Source organism: Centruroides vittatus, unplaced genomic scaffold (genome assembly GCF_030686945.1).
Source record: "Centruroides vittatus isolate TY-2023 unplaced genomic scaffold, ASM3068694v2 contig_767, whole genome shotgun sequence".
Taxonomy (NCBI): Eukaryota; Metazoa; Arthropoda; class Arachnida; order Scorpiones; family Buthidae; genus Centruroides; species Centruroides vittatus.
This window is the reverse complement of record NW_027122496.1, coordinates 905,074-925,332: the sequence shown is the minus strand read 5'-3', so window position 1 is coordinate 925,332 and position 20,259 is coordinate 905,074. Positions and strand designations below refer to the sequence as shown.

The following is a 20,259-nucleotide window of genomic DNA, read 5'->3' as shown; positions in this document are numbered from 1 at the left end:
AAATTATCCAAACTTACACGATGCGGTTACTTAAAGGCGTCTGCGCCGACGTAAAAAATTTGCGTATTAATTTACCGCACGTCGTCGGTCTACCGGAAACTAAATTACTTCTGCTCCGTAAAATGGAAAATTTTCAGATTCTAAAAATTGAGATGCAAATACTTTTAATTTATAAAATTTGGTTTTTCTCGAACCAAACAAATGTAGAAAGTAATAGAAGAATAGAATAAAAATTGCAATAATCTACTAATAAAAACTAAAATAATTAGTATAATGTACCAAAAATGCGTGTTAAAATGATGAAACGAGAAACTTGGATTAAAAAAATAATTTATCACAGTCAAATAAGACAAAGATATGTATTTGTATCACAGAAATCTTTGGACGTTCGGTTACGTAAATAAATTCCATCAGAATGCAAGAAAACGTTATATGGAAGTATAAAAACTAACCGGACTCTTGCATTAAATCTGAAGTAAGTGATAAAAATCTTTTAGATTTATTTGAATTTTGTTATTTGTGCTTAATATGTTATTTGCTAGATTCATTTTGTCTTTCTGAAACGACACGATCTTCTCTTCTATAGTATTTTCGCATACGAACCTGTATGGAAATGTGTTAAAAAATTTAAATAAATAAAAATATTTCTTCTACGGTTAGTTTTCTTCTACTCACTTATGAATGAAGACTTTCTTCTTTTGGCCTAGACGATAGATGCGATCGCAGGCTTGGTTCTCCAGAGCGGGATTCCTAAGCGCAAATAAAAAAATCGACGTTTATAAGAAAGGTGTTGCAAAATACTTATCTACCCGGCACCGTACTTACCAGTGAATGTCCAACACGAAAAGATGGTTTCCGCCGATCAGATTTAGACCGACTCCTCCGGCCTTGAGCGACAGAAGCAGTATCTACGACGACAAAATTAATTTACTAAAAGTTCTCTTAACCAAAATGCTAATTAACTACTTATCGGCTGTGGCAATGCGTCCCTACTTCTGCTCCTCGGGGATCGTTGTTGAATTCTTCGACTATTTTTGTCCTCGTTTCTACGTTTACGTCTCCTATAATCTTACTGTATCGATAACCCGCTTTGTCGACGTGTTTTGCCACGATTTCCAACATGGACACCCATTGCGAAATCAATACGCTTAAAAAGTTATACGTTAAAATCGCACTTAAAATTTCATATTATGTTATCAAAATAAACATATCCACATTTATGTAAAAACATACAATTCACCATAGATTAAAAACTGATTTAATTAATAAGAATTTGAAACTCTACAAGCATCATACTTTGCATTGACACAAACTGAACCAAAGTTCTAATGTATCTATTAGACTTAATTATGATTTAGTCAAAACGTAACATACCATTTCTCCATTATACCATCTTCACTTTTATTTCTTATCTTCTCTAATTCACTTAGTATTGCTAATACCTATCATTAATTAAATGGAATTGCAATTAAATTCTGTAATATTTTGATAACTTGACATTATTACAAAATGTAATCGTCTCAATAAATAAACTTTATAGCAACATAGTTGTAAGGTTCTTGCCTCTAATAAATTAAATTAGATAATTATCTCAAAAACCAGTTAGTAGAGATACACGAAGCTTATCGAACTATAATGGAGCCAAGTAATTGAGATCGCGTAGAGAAAATTTTACTTGTGGAATACGGTTCGGTCTTCACTAGACTGTCGGCCACAAATTATATAAATATAGATATCTGCAATAACTATTATCTTAATAACAGTTAAAGGTTACACGTATTTACCGCAACCGTTCGTATGTCTGTCCGGTTACGATTACTCTCGTATCTTTACCGACCGGTTTTTGAGATAATTATTTAATTCGTAGCAATAGTTTTACCTTTGTACTCGGTGCACTCGGTTTAAAGTCTGCATCCAAAGTTTGTTTCCGAGTCGGCGAGACGCCGAGAGACGAATCGTCGTTTATTCCGCAAAATAAACCGCGTAGCGGCACGTCTTTGGAAGCCGTAGATTTTTTGTCGTCGTTTAGAGACAATGCTTCCATCCGTTCGAACATTTTCTCCTCTTTGTCGTCTTCGGTCCAAAATATTTCGTACTTGGCAACCTTTAAAGATAAAATATCTCGGTGATTTCGGAACGAATGAATCCGTGCCGATACAGAGAAGCTACCTAGAAAAATTTGGTCTCGCTTCCGTAATCCTCAAACAATAATAATAAAAAAATTCTATTTTGAAGTTACTTTAATTTCCTTATTTAATGGAATAAGAAAACAATTATTAATTTGTGTATTTTTAATAGTACATCTTATTGTAATTATGGATATATATATCATCAACGATCGAGTAATGTTAACAGATCTAGCTTATAGCTAAAACAGTTAAAATACACTTGTAAACTTCTGCTTATTACAATCAGTTTGTTGCTGCCATTTTTTAAGCTGCAGTTTTTGCATTATTAGCCTCAACATATACTGATGATGCACAATTGTTATCAGTCTTTAATCAATACTTCCTGCTCACAGTATAGTAGCTTAATTAATACACTGGAGGAATTAATAATTATAATTAACATATCTTCAAATTGTACGTTTTTTCAGTACTCGATTGCTCACGATTCTCTCTCTCTCGGTTGTATGTTCTTTGGAATTAAGTACAAATTTGCTACAGAAAACAAAAAGCATATACATGTTTTGTTTTAACATTTTATTTTAATGGAAGTTGATAAACCAGAACTTTCATAGTTATATTTTTACTTTCCCTACTTAATGTTGTTTAGTTATTGTCAACAATACAGGTGAGTCTAAAGTGATTAAGGTAAGTAGGTTCTGCTACAACTGTTTAAATGAAATCATCAGTTATTATAAAGTTGTTCAAATGCACTAACCATAAATAAAGACTATCGTCGTCGTCATATCGAGCTTTTGCAATTATGGATTTGCAGTCAATAATTCCATACTACTGAAAAATATTATCTAAAAAAAAATTGATTTTTATTTAACTTATAAGTAGATAAAACAGTATATTTTAAAAAGCTAATGCAAATACGAAGTTCACAAATTGGTATCGTTTCCCGTTGCATTACTTATAACGACGTATCGATTCGGCAACATAATAAATGTCTATAAATTTTAATGACTATCTTTTACCTTTTGTAATAAACTTAGATGACAACAACACTGTTGTAACCTCAAAAGCATCACCAGTATGAACGATTTGTTAACTTGAATTCCGCCAATCTCTACTTTCTCTTCTAAATTTAAAATAATCATTTTTTTAAAAAGGACTAATATAATTTTTACAAGTTATAAATAAAACTCCTCTAAAATTACTTGTTTGAATTCTGGATTGAGACATCGTTGGACCTTCATTCTTTTTCAATTCTTGTTCGTAACGAAAAGTAGCAACAGTCGATCTACGTCACAAAAAAAGACACATAAAAATTGTATTTTATTTCATTGAACTATACAATGGAACCTTGCTTAACGAGCATAATTCGTTCCAGAATCTTACTCGTTAGGCAAAACAATTTTTCCCATATAAATCGATATAAAACAAGATAATGCGTTCTGGCCGAAAAAAAATCAAATATCTTATGTATAACGTTTATTCAAAGAAAATTATACAATATACATTGTTAAGGAGCGTGAATCATCTCCATCTTTTCTTCTAGTGTGAAATAAACCAATCTGAAATATAAATTCGATTTGCAGGGGGGAAAAAAAACACAGATAATGTGTGATAAACATGCAAAACAATATGCCAAATTCTTGGGCTTCGTAAAGGCTATAATTAAATATTAGAAATTATTTATTTGACTAGAGAAAGGCAGTTATGCTGTCATCTGGTATTAAATTTAATGATCAATTCCAAATTAAATCTTAAAAATGTCTAAATTAAAAATTAGACCCCAAGAATTTGGCATATCTTTTGGCGTGTTTATTATATAACGGGCGACGGTCGTCGACGTTTATACGTAATGTGTGCGAACACAAGTTTGGAAAAATGTTTGATCACGAGCGAAACTAAGATGCTAGCCAAACGAGTGCTAAACATAGACTGATGGAGCATGCACACAATCCAGGACTTCCCCTCTCCCTATCACTTGTTATGCAAAATGTCACTTGTTAAGTGAGTCATTTCTTTACAATTTGTTTTGCTTGTTATGCGAGGTTCCACTGTATTCTAAATTGAAAAAATCTGACTACATGTTATAAAGTTTATGCATATAACATTTAATTTGTGATATCTACTTGCAAATACTTAAAAATGTCATTAGTATTGAATCGGTTGTATACATGGAAATGCAACACAGGCAAATACGTCATATGAGCTACTTATATTTACTTTAGAGATTTATAAAATAAATTTAAGATATTTGTTTACATTATTATTATTATAATTATTGCATTGTTAAATTTAAATAATAATTAAAATGTTTCAACATTAAGTTTGTTTATCTGTCAAATATTGTCATAGTCTTTCTAATGTAAGCTCACAACTATAAAAACAGACTTCCCCTATAGGTAAAATCCACGTGCGATTCCCCGACCAATTATGACATTATTCCCCGACTTATTAACATCTCTGAATTTTCCCTTTCCATCATGTAATATTTGGCCAAGTCTATTTAAGCCCATTTTGTACTCATAATTATTCAAGGGTTAGTAGGGGTCATAGCACACCCCGGGTTGTTGTGCAACATATTTAAAAATCCAGTATAACGACCAAACAATTAACTTTTAAAAAAACTGGTTAAAGGCCAATGCTTGCGCAAAGGCAGGTTGTTTCACTGCCAGCATGGTAGCAAAATTAAGACCTTAAAAAATTATTTAAAGACAGTAACCATATCCAAACTTTAATTTACAATAAATGAAGCATTATTCGTACATTTTAATTTTTACAGTTTGGCATTTATTAATTTTAATAACTTTAAATGACCTATAACATTCATGACTATAATAGGCAGATTCTACTAAAGAAATTATTTTACAGAAAGTTCATTAATGTTTATATACACTTTTTTTCTAAGTAATATAAGTTCTTATGTAGTAATTTTTGCAAAAATTCTTCATTACACATTTTTCCATATCTCATTATAATAATTCTCATTTGCATTAATAAAGAAAATAAATAAAAACTGAACTTACTGACAGAACTTGAAATATTTGTCATACACTTTTCTCTCTTTGGCAGATAACTGTAGTTTGATGGTTATCATTTCTTTTGGAGGTAGATTAATCTATACAAATATCATCTATCATAGAATATCTACTTACATTTGACATATAATATTCAAGTCTATTGTTTCTAAATTACATAAAATTAATGTCTATAATATTTGTACAAAAGTCGACACTCACCAAACGATTTCCCTTCTCGTCGGTCTGATCTTTCAAACGTCTCAGGAGAATAAAATTCGTCAAAACTTTAAAGAGATTACCAGAAGTATCTGTAACGTAAATATATGAAATATTTTGTTTTGGAATGTTTAATAACAAAAATTGCACCTTTTTATAATAATAGTTAAAATGATCAAATAAACAAGTTAAAATTATTTTAATCTACAAATTATTTTAATTTTTAAAGATAAAAATAATGCAAATATTCAGATTACACAAAAATTAAAAGCTTTAAAATTACTTATTTTACCTGTATTTATTTCTATGTATTTTTTCCATAATTTCAATTCATCAAAAGGAAAAAAATGAAGAAATCTGTAAACAAAAAGTAAAAATTTTCAAAAAAATTAATTTGATAAAAATAAAATTATAATACTAATCTATCCTATATATATATATGAAATACTTAGCTTAAAAGTCTCACAAATGTTTTTCAATAATAATAATGATAATATAATAAAGCAAAGATTGATTAAAAAATACCAAAGTACAGTAGACCCCCTGTAACGTGGTAGATATGTTCTGTGTTATATGAACCCGTGTTGTACGAGTCACTTAAATACGTGAGCCAATCGCGGCCCGGCACGTGCGCAGTTTAGAGGCTATGGCCGTTTGAAAGGTTTTCTTCCGTAAAATTAATCGATTCTAGATTAATTTGACTCGACATTTACAAATCACGTATAATTTTTTGGGAATAATCCATATAAACTATGCCGTAAACAAAAATTTGTAGGATTACTTACCGAGTGTGCACTGTTTGACGACACCCACCGTTGCTTTAGCTTGTTTTCGTCGCGGAGCGGCTTGTCGAAGGGCAGACGTGCGTTTCCCGATCGGCAAATTTTTCGCAGGAAAATAACTTAACATTAGAGACGTCGTTAATAAAAACATACTTTTATATTGAATAATAAATATTTTTTAGTAGGTCCGGTGCTCGTTTAAACTTGACGGTTTGTACAAAATCCGCTATTGGTCCGGATTCGACCGATCCTGTCGCGACACGAGTCGGCGATGACGTTCTACCGTGTTATACGAGTCTCTTTTAGTGTGTCGTACGAATACGATCGCAATTTTTTTGCCGTGTTATACGAATCCGTGTTATAGGGGTCTACTGTAAGTTAAACACTATTCTCAGAACACAATTGAAGCAATGAACACATATGTTGTCCCAGTACTCACTTATTCTTTTGGAGTTATGCATTGGTCTCACACAGATCTTGAGCAACTCCAAAGGAAAACAAAAACACTTACTAAGCATAAACAACATTATCCTAAATCTGCCATAGAAAGATTAACCCTTCCATGTAAAGACTACATTGACAAAACTGCACCAAACTACTGGCTGACTACGGGCTGCCTGTTTGGACAGACTGACGGATTTATGGTCGCCATTCGAGATCAGGTCATAAACACTAAATACACATCCAGAAGGATACATCGCTCACAAATGACTCTCGAAGAAAATGCCATATTACGGAAACAATACAACATATAACCTCGTTGCAAGCTCTTAACAAAAACAGACTATTTACATAGGCATAATCAAATAGCAAATATACACCAAAAGCTTGTACTGAAACACAGATTATTAAACACCCAGGCAGTATTAGAAAATGACACACAAAATATACTATGACAAAACCATAATCACAGGTAAAACAATTCATAACAATAAACCTGACATCACTTTCATTGACAAATGCAGTACAATCACTTATATAACAGACATCTCCATTCCAAACAAGCGTAACATAAAAAATGCTCCCACTGGAAAAATCAACAAGTATATTCCACTTACTCAAAAAATAAGACAAGTGTGAAGGCCAGATAAGGTATTTATTGTACCTGTTGTCCTCTCTTCTACTGGTATTATACCACAGACACTACCCAAAAGTATAGAAACATTAAACCTTAATAAAAACATATACCGTATTTTACGGACTATAAGACGCTACAGACTATAAGACGCACCTTAATTTTTAAGCAATTTAAAAAAAAAAAAAAATACCTATAAGATGCTACGGAGTATAAGACGCACCTGAATTTTGGAGGCAATTTTTTGAAGAAAAAAGTGCATCTTATAGTCCGTAAAATACGGTACATAGCGTTACAGAAAGCCACAATATCGAACACATCACACTGTTAAAAAGTTTCTAGATGTTGATACATATACCAACAACACAGAAGCTTAATGTAACACCTGTTTGGGTAGCTATGCCTTGATTTTAGTACAGCATAACACTTGGAAGCAATATCAGCCAAGGATGACATTCACAAAATAATAATAATAAAATGGAAATGGTGGCACTGAGAAAAAGTGAATTGTCATGAAATTTTTGTTATGAATAGTCTGTATTAGGAATAAGGAGTTAAAGCCTGTGGGTAGAGCCCTCTGATTAAATATAAATACTAAAACAAGTAATTAACTAAAATAATAAATAAAGATTACTTAATAAATATAGTGATATAACTTTATATTAATTTACTATTATCATTTTCTTACATATTTCTTAACTGACATTTTGGATTTTAATTAATGTATCATTAAAATGAAACATGGACTATAAAAACAATCAACTCAGTTTTTAATTTATAAATGTAATAAAATGTGACAACATAGTGAATGATAACAGAGAGAGAAAGGATTGTAGTTTACTTGAGGGCTTCCTTCTCAATTCTAATGTATAAAATAAAACAAAGCTATATACAAAATGCAAATCTTAACTGTGTATAGATAAAAGTCACCAGAAATGTACAAAAATTTTCAAAAATAAATCTTGTCAGATTCAGAGAGAGTTCACTTTTACCAGACTTATCAATTAAATTGTTAACTGAGTAAAACATTCTTGTTTGCTAAAGAAAAACATACTTTCAAGGTGTATATATCTCATAATTCGTAATTACTACAAACAATATATACTGTATACACAGTTGAACCTCGGGTTTCAAACTAGAAAACCGAAACAAATTTTCCCCATAAGAAATAATATAAAATGTATTAACCTGTTCCCAAAACAAAACCTGTTTTTTTTTATTTTTATGCTGTATTTCATGCACAAAAATATTGTGCATTGAACTAAACGTAAACAGCAAGTTGCCGCTCGTCTCGATTTCTAAATGGAACTCTAGTATTGTGATGCCGAAGACAAAGTCAAATAACATGATTTCGGACAATGTCTAATAGTAAGACATATCAAACTACTCCAATAAATTAAACTTATTGTCCTACTACTATGTATTATTCCATATTTTTTTCTATTATATGGCAATACCACTGTCATATTGCATCATACAAAAATGCAAACTACAAATCTTAAATCAGCTTGTCAAACCTGGCAGAGGAATCATCTTGAGTGATGACCACCAATTAAATAAATACCAGAACAAATATAATTCATTTATTTACATGAATATATACACACACACTGTATAATCAATGAAATATATATATATATATATGTGTGTGTGTGTGTGTGTGTGTTAACTTCTTTAATTTAAATAATGAAATAAAGTGTTTTTATTGTTACTTAAAACTTTTATACATTATTTTTTGTGGCCGATTATGAATGTACACATTGCAGAAGTCACTTTATTGGTAATTCCATCAATAGAACAATATTTTACTGCAGACATTGAAACAATTACATAAAAGATTTTTAAAATAGCAGTTTATTTTCTTATGTCTACTATCAATAATATTATTTAGAGAAAATTGTGACTGTGTAAAAAGAAGACTTCCTTTAATTGTTTTACCAGGATTCAGAGTATAAGTTATTTCTTTCTTGATTCATAAACCGAAGTATATATATAGTGGAACCTCGCTTAACGAGCATAATTAGTTCCAGAATCTTACCCGTAATGCGAAATAATTTTTTCCATATAAATTAATGTAAAATACGATAATGCATTCCATGCCGAAAAAAAAATACTAAAATATTTTATGTACAATGTTTATTCGAATAGAATTATACAATATACATTGTTAAGGAGCATGAATCATCTTCATCTTTTCTTCTAGTGTGGAATGAACCAATCTGAAATGTGAATTCGATTTGCAAGGAAAAAAAAAAAAAATTACAGATAATATGTGTGATAAACATGCAGAACAATATGCCAAATTCTTGGGCTATGTAAAGGCTATAATTAAATATTAGAAATTATTTATTTGATAGAGGAAGGCAGTTATGCATTCATCTCGTATTAAATTAAATAATCATAAATAAATAATTTTTAATTTAGACATTTTAAAAATTTAATTTGGAACTGGTCATTAAATTTAATACAAGACGGCAGCATAACTGCCTACTTCTAGTCAAATTAATTAATTTCTAATATTTAATTATAGCCTTTACATAGCCCAAGAATTTGGCACATCATTTGGTGTGTTTATTATATACAGTGGGTGATCAGTTAACAAACAAATTGGATAATAAACACCTCACAGAACAAACACAAGAAGAAGTGATGTAAAATAATAAATACCGATTGGTCTTCCCTTGTCTTCGGGCAACAATTTGAAACTTTTTGGAGCACGAGAGACGTCGACATTGATGCTCGACCCGGTATATACTGATCGGATAGTATTCATCTGAACTTTGAAACTTTCCCTTGTAATTCCAGCCTTTTATTTTCATGACAGAAACAATTCTTTTATAGTATTCACGAGACTGTCGGGTGGGCACTTGTTAAGTTTTGCATCAGTTTTTATTGTCGAAAAGTGACAGTATAATAGCAAAAGTAGAGAGTGGGCAGAAGATGTCTGATGTTGCTGGGCAGTATGGCTTATACAGGTCTACAGTTGGCTGCAGTTCAATCTTTATCTAAGAAAGATATAGTATAATGAGAAGACTCAAGCAGCTAAAGGAGTAACAAAAATCACATCTGAGAAATAAAGAACATTGAAGAGCTCATAATGGAACCTTAAACGGATCTGATGACAGAAGAACGCCAAAAACTCTTGAATGAAGAACACCAAGAAACTTGGCAAAATACGTTTTCTTCTGAAAAAGAGGATTAATGCCAATATCTGCTATTGATTAAAGATCTTTTGAAGAAGTGGGGAATGTCAGATCAACGGTCTTAAAATGGCATACAAACCAGGTTGAGGTTAATAGGCTTGGGGATCTCTACAATTACAATGCTATTAATTACTTCTGAAAATCCTGAAGAAGAGAGAAAAGCAATCGACATTAGACAGATTCTTTAACCCCACAAACAAAAAACATGACAATATACACAGTCTTGCATTTTTATTATTACATATAAATAAACGTAGTAAGAAAGTATATATTTTTTTTATTTTTGGGGGTCTCCAGAATGAATTAATCAAATTCCCATAAAAACCTATGGTAAATTGATAATTGGTTAACGAACAAAGTCATGGAACAGATTGTGTTCGTTAACTGATCACCCACTGTAACAGGCTATGGTTGTTGATGTTTATATGTAATATGTGTGAACACAAGCAATGCTAGCAGAATGAGTGCTAAACAGAGACTGATGTAGCATGCGCACGATCTGGGACTTCCCCTCTCCCTGTCACTCGTTAAGTGAGTCATTTTTTTAATAATTTGTTTTGCTCATTATGCGAGGTGCTCGTTAAGAAAGGTTCCACTGTAACATAATAATATAACAAAATATATAACACAGTAGTATATATGCATTTCAAATCACTAAAATATAGTGATTTGAAATATAGTGATGCATATATACTAGTGTGAATAAATAATGTTACAAATACCTGTGTAGTTAACTTATTTACTGGAACGTACAATGTTACAAATGTTACAATATTCTTTTCCGAATTTCAGAGTATGGGCATACTCTGAAATTCGGAAAAGAATATTGTAACAGAAAATTTTAGTTTACAAATGAAGAAAGAAGTAAGATAAAACTTTTGTTTGTTGTACACAAACTGAATTTTTAAATGCACAAAATTGTATCAAATAAAATGCAACAATAAAAATCTTACTTCATTAAAGAATAAAGGTCAAATAGATTGTTATGAATGGGAGTGCCGGTAACTGCCCAGCGATATTTGGCATTCAACAGGCAAATGGCTTGGGCCGTTCTCGTTTTAAAGTTTTTGATTCTATGAGCTTCATCCAAAATTATTCTCTCCCATTTTATACACAAGAGAGGAGACTTTTCTTGTACTTTCTGAAATTTATTTTCAAGATATATTAAAGGCATTTGAATAACTACAAAATAAACAAAATACAGACAACAATAACTATTACTTTACTTCTAGGTGATGCACTCTTATTTTTTGCTTTAGTTTCTTTAATTTCACTGCAAAGTGTATCATACGTGACAATCACAACTTCATACTCCGATAATCTGTAAAACTAATAAAATTACTACAAACAAAATAAATAAATATAAATATATATATATACATACAGGTGAACCTTGGGTTTCAACCTTCGAAAACCAAATCAAATTTTTCCATAAGAAACAATATAAAATGGATTAACCCGTTCCAAACCCCCAAAGCAAAACCTTATTTTTATTTTTTAAAATCTTTTTAGCTAAATTTCATGCATAAAAATGCCTATGAAGGCAATATAACATTTTATATAATATTATATCAATAAATTTTTGTCATTTAATTTTACTTAAGCATATTTAAACACAAATTCTTGAATGCCATTTATATTATGTGAATGCCAATTAATTTGATTTAAATTCAACTGCAGAACGTACTGAAAAATGGAAATAGAATCTTTCCCACATGCGCATTGAAATGTAATGTAAATAGCCACGTCACTGATTATTTGTATCATGACGTAAGACAATCTTGGCTTCACTAACTTCTAAATCAGTATTGATGTTGTTGATTGGTTGGGCCATCGACTTTCTTTAACATAGAAAGTATAGGAAGTTTACCACCTGTGGCTAGCTTTGCCGAGTGGCTTGTTCGGCAAATGAGTTATCATACAACAACCAAGACAAAAAAAGTTCAAAATTTTGTTCATAAACCAAATTGTTTGAAAAGCAAGGCATCTGAAACCTGAGGTTTGACTATATATTTTTGATTTAGAATTTTGTATATATTTTAGAATTTTATTATATTAACCTTTGGGCACTTCTAATCCTATTGGGACCATGATATATGTATACTCTAACAGCTTCCTCCATGCAGTGGTTTAAAATTTCATTACTCCAATGATGGATAATTGAAGCTGGACACACAATCAAGGACAATCTGGGACAAAGTTGTTTAGCTAAATTTAAATATATGATAAATTATAAAAATGTACATATTAATAAATAAATCCTCAATAAACTTTCTAAATATTTTAACATACAAGTTGCTCCTTGCTCTTGTGATTCGCATTCTTTTTGTTTCAATATCAGGGCTATCATTGTTATCGTCTTCCCTAGACCCATATCGTCGGCTAAAGAAAGAACAGATATTACGTGCAAATTAACAAACAAACAAGACGTTTAATTTTGAAGTTACCAAGAATTCCTCCGTGCGGATAGTGACGTTCTCTCCACAGGAGCCAGGAAAGGGCATATCGCTGATGTGGAAGTAAAGGAATCAGAAGACTTTTTGGTGTTTCTTCGAGATAGTTGTTTTTCGGACAAGAAGAATAGGAACTTTAAAGACACGATACGGTTTCAATACATACGGTTTTTAAAAAGTTTGCAAAGCTTTATCGTTAACTGTCTAGTTTACTTACTTCTGTAATTCGGACATGACATTTCTTATTCTCGTTCTCATTTCGGCATCTCTGACAAACTGCATCATGTAGTTATTCCATAAAATATTTTCTATAATAATTTTACAGAAAGAAATGATTAGAATAATTGATTATTTCACATTTATTGAGATATTTGGAGTTAGTAACTTAAAAAATAAAATAATAATTTACATACAAATATAAGACACAAAAGATTTAAAAAAATTCAATTTGAAGAAGAAAGTGTGCTATTGCCATCAATGACCATCCATACTATGTCAACAGAACTAATATCGATATATTTCGGACAACAAACAAATTTTTCAAAATGCTTGGAGGAAAAACAAATTACTTGCAAAATATAACTATTGTAAAGTACTATTTTTTTAGTATCTTAGGAAACTGACTATAATTACGGTCGGTGAAACTTCCGTTAACCTAACGGGTACTTTATGCGGATTCGAGATTAGTTTGCCAGGCCTGGGCTTTTAAGCGTGCACCGAAAAATTAGTAGTAATAACGATAAATATCAAGTCAGATCAAAAGTTCAAATATATTTAATTAATAACTAGAACGTACTACGTACAAATGTCAATAATTCCAAACAAAATTTATTAACGAAAATCAACAAGTCAACCCGACAATAAACTTAGCTACTTAGCTTAACTTAATATTAATTTCCCCTTTGAAAATTCGACAATCAAATACTTAGAAACTATGAACAAAATCTCTTACTAATTAAACGTCTATCCGTCACCTCACTATACGAAGAAAACTATTTCCTCCATACTTTCGATATCGTCAAATCGTCAATCGAACTCCTCTTTAGCACCTTGGATCGTCCAATTATCAATCTGGACTTCTATCAGAAAATACTTCGCTTTCGAATCTACCTCGCTCTCACAGTCGCCTAGATTTGGAATTCACCTCTGTTTGGAAATCACCTCTCCTTCTTCGGTTAACGTACGGGTTTTATACTGTGAGGTGACGTCACACTTGAGCTGGGTTACTCCCCTTATTTACATACTTAGTTGCTAACATTAACTTTCTTTTCTGACAGCTTTAATTTTCCGACAAAGCTTATAAACCGTTTACAAAATATTTATCATAATTTTCTGGGATGTTTAAGACGGTTTATCAAGTATTTCTCTACTAGTGACTGTGGGGACTCCCCCCTCCATTTTTTTTTCTCTGCGGACTGTTACTTCCGCCGGGCAGCGCAAGTGCGCAAGATTTTTCCTACAACGCTTATTTCTCCGTGAGTTGTTTTATCTTCATTTTTCATTACTAACAAGAGAGTGGTGGGGAACCTTCGTCCTAAATAAACATAAACCCCAAACAAAAGATAATAAAACAGAAATAATAATAAAATAAAAATAACGTTCGGACTCAGTTCCTTTACACCATTAAACAATATTCGATTTTCAAATTAAATTGCACACATTTTTTAAATGTAAAAATGTAAAATATACTATTGGAACGGGAGGTTAAATAGTTACTGTATTCACTTGCAGTAAAAAGTTTGCTTACATTACTAGTAGATAGGAATTGAAATTAGATTGTAGATTGAAATTAGTTTAAAGAAAAAGTGTTTAAGAATTATAAATACAAAATTGAAGTTCTATCAATTAATAGCAATTCTGTAATACAAAAGCAAACTTTCAATGTTAACTTAATTCTTAATGTGCAGACTTAACCTGCAATCACACAAGCGGCTTTTTAGCACAGCTGCATGCATAAGGCAGTGATTTTCCACTGATTTTTCAGGTGTAATTATGCTGTATGTAATTGGCATTCCTGAAATGTGGCAATTCTGAAAACTCCTGTGATGTGACTTCATTGCACATGCAAATTTCAATGTCATACATTGTCTAGTTTATGAGATATTTTGTTTTGTTTACAGAACAATGTCCTTAAATGGATTCCTATAGTGAGCACTTAAATTTTGCAACAGCATGGGCTAATGTGAAACGAGTGGAAATAAATGATGAGAAAACTGAGATGTTTTTCAGAAGGACCAGAAAATTATTCTTCTGTATTTTTTTTGGGCATGAAATAAACCCACAAAAATATTTTAAGTTTGATTTTTCGTCGTCGTTGAAGGGCACAAACTTGAGAATATCTTACAGATAATCATTGAAGATTGTAACGACTTACAGACTGCATGTCATTACATTACGCATGGTTGACAAACATCCGCGATGTCATGACTAGTTTGTACGGTAATCATGAGAGACCTCCACGATATCACTTTTGGTGACTTGAAAGTAATCAAAAATGATGTTGGAGCAAAAAATTGGCACCTTACTCATGCAATTGCGTGACAACAAAGAATAACTGTATGAGATTCTGTGTAAAAGATGGCAATCTTTCGCAGCACTTTTTTGAAGGCCTACGATGAGTGGAAAAGTCTTTTATCAAAAATTTTACACAGATGGATATGCAGCTTTAAGAAATACCAGAGAAAAACTATCAGGGATGGAAGAATCACTGCTATTTCACATGATCACAAATTAACGTGGCACAGGAATAAAATGTAGCAAATTCAAATGATGCCAGATCACTATAAAAAAAACTTATTAAAACTACAATTTTTTGTAGTAATCATACCTTTTAATCAATTGCCAAATAAGTTTAGTCTCATGCCAGAGTGGCTTCTGATAAAATTCCAGAATTTATCCCCACATTACTCAATGTAAATTGACATTTACATGTCCTTTTAATAATGAATAAATCTAAATAATAAAACAAACTGAAACAAGCCTATTTTTTAAAATATTTTATGCATAAAACTGTACACAATTGTTATAATTAAAATGTATCTGAAGTACTAAAAATACAATTCAAGTTTATTAGAGTAAAGATTTTACAGGCAATCCGAGACTTTGACAACTTGCTCTTTTGTGCATATATTTGTGCCATTAAACCATTTTTTGTACATTAACTTTGGATTTTCATACATTTTCAGCCCACAAACAAAAAATTTTGAGCTATCATGCAATGGTGCTTCTTTGCCCCTTTTTGGTAATATTGGAATTATTTGTGAAATTTAAGTTTTATTGTCTGTTTTCTGTTTAAAGTTTTTAACCTTTTAAATGATGTTTTATACAGTGTGATATATTCATTGTAAAAAAAAAATAGTAGTAAAAATTTCCTATCTTAAGAGATGCTTTTTAATTCTCTGGGAATGAACTCTCTATAACATGCAACTCTATTGTTTGACTTTTGGATTGCCTGTATATGTTTTTATATGACAGTCATCATTTGATAACCAAAGTCAATGGGCACAGTAATTATAATAAAAGTATTCTTATTCGATGCTGTCTGGAATAATATGTAGCAGTCCAAACTAGACTAAATTTTGTATGCTACTTTGGAACACAAGAGATTTCCACAAGAAATTTAGTTCAAAACTCGCTGCTACAAGTCTCTTGGCACTGTGAGTGGCAAAAAACCATCATGTGCATAATGCACACATGCTATGGATGATTTCTAGGCATATAAAACTACCTATGATATGGAAAATGCTGTTTATATTATGTCAAATCAGCCATGGGAGTCATGATCTTGCCTAAACACAGATTTCCATAAAGCTGTTTTATGAAAATATTGCAAGGCATACTTTGAGTTTCTGATACCTTAAGAAATTGTACTGAGGTCCTTTGACCTTACGTTCTGTCAGAAAAATAATTGCTAAATTCAAAGAAACTAGAGGCCTAATAGAATAACCAAGGCAGAGATGAAAACCTATTGATGAACAAGTATTGAAAAATTTTGCCATGGCTATAGAAAAACACTCAAAGGAAAATATATTGTTAGTAAGTTCTAGCAGTGTACTGTCACAACAGTTGACCATGTCATATATAAACGGGTGGAAGAAGAAAAAACTGTTGCATTTTTTTGCTATACAAGATCAGTGACATCTAACAGTTACTTGATGAAGTGAGTTTCCTGGTCAAGGAAACCCACCTGACCTTTTGCTCTAAACTTCCTTGCTACAATAGAGGTGGATGATGCTTGGCCATAGGAGATCTTGTAAAATGATAAAGCACATTCAGCTCAATGGAACAGTAACATCCTTAACCATCATATTTGGGTTTTGCAATATTAACAAGCATGTTGACAGATTCTTCAAACTCAGTGCATGTAGGTTGCTTCAAAGCAACTTTTATCATTGGATCTAGTTCTGTGCAGCTAGGTCTATGAGCCTAACAACCTGCTCTCATACTGCTAAAAGATATAGAGAAATACCAGGCTTTTGTTATCTAGTAACTAAAGCAACAAAAGCATTTGCATTGGCCATTTTTATGACAGGCACTACCACATATTGGATGATGTGTACATCAGTTGCTGTGTGGAAACATTTCACCAAGAACACAACAATTAGTTGTGTTTCCTACACTAGAGCCACATTGATCTTTGGATCTTAAATCTTGTGAGTTTTGGTTGTGTAATCATTTAAAAAGCATAGTTTGTCAAGGTTTTACCCCCAACCAGGCAGTCTTGAAAAACACACTACTTGTGAAAAGCATCGCAGAAGGTCACTTATGTTTGGCCACTGAACATACATAGTTTGTCAACTTCAGATTTTACAACTTCAAAATAGAGGCCACAATAAGTAGTATCAGTTGCAATGCCAGGGTCTGTATCTTTCCCTTTTGCATTTACTGTAAATACCAGCAACAATAAAACAGCAATACAATAGATAATGCAATAGCATTTCAAATGCAACATATTTTTTTGTCATGCCTCAATTGATGACTGTAAGCTGCACAAAAAACAAAAAAAATATGAGACTTTTTATCACACTGCAGTGCCACAAATTTTGTAGTGGTAAATTTTAGAATTAAATGTTTTCCTTTGTGGGAATTTTTTCTGCACATCCTAAAGTATCAGTATAAAATTTGGTTGCATTTTGAATGCAACATCTTTCTTCAGGCAGTGTCAAATGAGGATACTTTAATTACAGTTACTTTGCACATCTAAAATTTTGTTACGTAATTAATCTTACAATAACATCTACTTTGTTTGATATTTAAAAATCGGAAATCGTTTTTTTGCTTTCAATTAATTAAACCAATACTGTCAAGTCCATTAGATTTTTTTTATATCAAGTTGTTATAAATGTAAATTTTACCTTTTGGAGTTTTTCCTAAGTCAGAATGTTTTGGTAAAGTCATTTTTGCTTGTTCCTGTACGTCTAGAGAGAGTTTCGATTCAGAAGATTCTTTAACCATTACTGGATGTTCTTTTTGTATCACATTCATACATACAGTTCCTTCTTCTGATTTACCATCGTTACGAACGACACACCTTTCTAAATAAAAATGTGCATCAGTTTTTCAAAAAAATAATCAAATTTATATTTCATTAATAATTCAATATAAGCCACTTTATCTGACAAAAACAAAGTTGCTTGTAATAAATAAAACATAATCAATAAGCAAAATTTGACACATTTAAAAATATATCACAAGTTACAATGATTATGTATACAATTATAAGTCAAAAACAGAAGAACAACAAAAAAAAAATCATCCCTATAATAAATAAGTCCACATTATACCCTATAATTTAAATAATTTGTTTCTTTAGCATTTCTTGATAAGCTTTGCTCTGTAAGGAGTCAAGTCCGAACTTTACTTTTATTTTTGGGGTTTTATTTAGTTCTTGTCATTATTTGTTTTGGGGATGTTTTGTTTTGTTAAAGAACAAAAGCTCACACACCAACCCCCCAAAAGAAATACTAACTCTTACCACGACCGACACCATAGTGCCATGTTGCCAGTCAACAGCACCGCAGGTTAAAATGATTTTCGTATAGGAATTAAAGAAGGAATACATAATCCTAAGTGTAAGGATTCAAAAATCAGAACTCAAATTTTGAACATATTGGTAAAAGACAGAAGTTCTCAAGATTGTGAAAGAAAATAATAATTGTTGGACTAAGTATGTAAATGAGATTGGAGTAGTGCAACCATAGGTATGTCACATCTGACAGTATAAAGGATCCTACAAGACTAATGAAAGACGAGATGGAGCTCCCCTAAGCAAGCTGGTGAAGTTTCAAAAGCAAGTGCAATTGACAAATAAGGATTTCTAAACTTTTGGGTGTGACAATTAGCTGAGTTAGTTAGCAAGATTCTTTCGGCATTTTGTAAATAGTCAATTTCATATCTATTGTTTTTTTGGTTGTAAGATTAATCTTAAGTTAACTTTAAGTTCCAAGAGTCAGGAAGGTTTTGTAAATACTTGTTACTTTTGATTTCGATTAGATAAAACTATCGTTGAATTTTATAATTTGTACACCTTGTTTTCTTTTCTAACTTGATTCATAGTTTTGTATTAACCATTGTAAATAGCTTGTCTCTAGAATAATAAATTTTGAATTTCTATTGATGCATAGTCAAATGTTTATTTCAGGCTATTTATATATTAACAGATTATTATTATTTTTTGAACATATTCATTCATGGTTTTGTCCATTAGAAAAAAAGTCCAGAAAAAAGTCAGAAAAAACACCAGTCAACCCTCATTTCGTTTTTCTTTGCTTATGTAATGCCACTCGTTTTTCATGCCTATTTTCCATTAGGTACACGGAATACTGTTTTTACACCTAGGTGTTTTGACACCTAAGCTTAACTTCTGTTAGGTGTGCTCATTGCATCAGAGCATGGACATTGTCACTGTAATACCTTTGTATATTGAAAACAAGTTCACAGACTCCTATTTTTACTTTCCTGGCTCTGTTGTTATAACAGAGGAAAGTAAGGTAATCAGTCAAAAAATGACTCCCCAAGAATTTTACATTTTTGGACTCGGGGCATCTTGAAATGTCAAGAAATGCAAAAATAAATTCAGGAAATTTTTTCTGTATTACTACATCTTTGTGGAATGACCAGCATGCCGGTCTATCTGGGGAGATCGTGAAATCGGATATTTCCATATGGTAAAAACCAGAAGGCCAGTTTATCCTGGGAATGTTGACATGCAGTTTAAGTGAGGTTATAGACCCCTCTCTAGAAAGCACATTAAAAAAACAAGAGTTATGTCAGGTAAAAACAAATGCATTTTTATTCTAAAACCATGAAACTGTCAGCATTACATCATAAACCGCAATTATACATTTAATTTCTTCATTTTGTCTTCTTTCTAATGACGTAAAATATTCGT

The 20,259-nt window shown here is 31.5% G+C and overlaps 1 protein-coding gene across 3 annotated transcripts in view; it reads right to left on the bottom strand.

The window, feature by feature from the left end:
- Positions 1-313: 313 nt before the first annotated feature.
- The window catches only part of LOC136981550 (transcription termination factor 2-like), a 59,224-nt gene continuing 39,278 nt past the window's right edge, over positions 314-20,259 (bottom strand). For all 3 annotated transcript variants that reach the window (XM_067277863.1, XM_067277864.1, XM_067277862.1), the window contains 18 exons: positions 18,224-18,403; positions 13,087-13,177; positions 12,864-13,003; positions 12,709-12,798; positions 12,477-12,624; positions 11,638-11,737; positions 11,370-11,557; positions 5,649-5,713; positions 5,360-5,448; positions 5,147-5,238; positions 3,329-3,411; positions 3,146-3,249; positions 1,880-2,104; positions 1,375-1,442; positions 994-1,147; positions 826-908; positions 676-750; positions 314-603 (listed from right to left, as the gene is read on the bottom strand). In XM_067277863.1, coding sequence (XP_067133964.1) covers positions 465-603; positions 676-750; positions 826-908; positions 994-1,147; positions 1,375-1,442; positions 1,880-2,104; positions 3,146-3,249; positions 3,329-3,411; positions 5,147-5,238; positions 5,360-5,448; positions 5,649-5,713; positions 11,370-11,557; positions 11,638-11,737; positions 12,477-12,624; positions 12,709-12,798; positions 12,864-13,003; positions 13,087-13,177; positions 18,224-18,403 — 2,114 coding nt within the window. In that variant the 3' untranslated portion in view covers positions 314-464. The remainder of the gene's footprint in view (positions 604-675; positions 751-825; positions 909-993; positions 1,148-1,374; positions 1,443-1,879; positions 2,105-3,145; positions 3,250-3,328; positions 3,412-5,146; positions 5,239-5,359; positions 5,449-5,648; positions 5,714-11,369; positions 11,558-11,637; positions 11,738-12,476; positions 12,625-12,708; positions 12,799-12,863; positions 13,004-13,086; positions 13,178-18,223; positions 18,404-20,259) is intronic.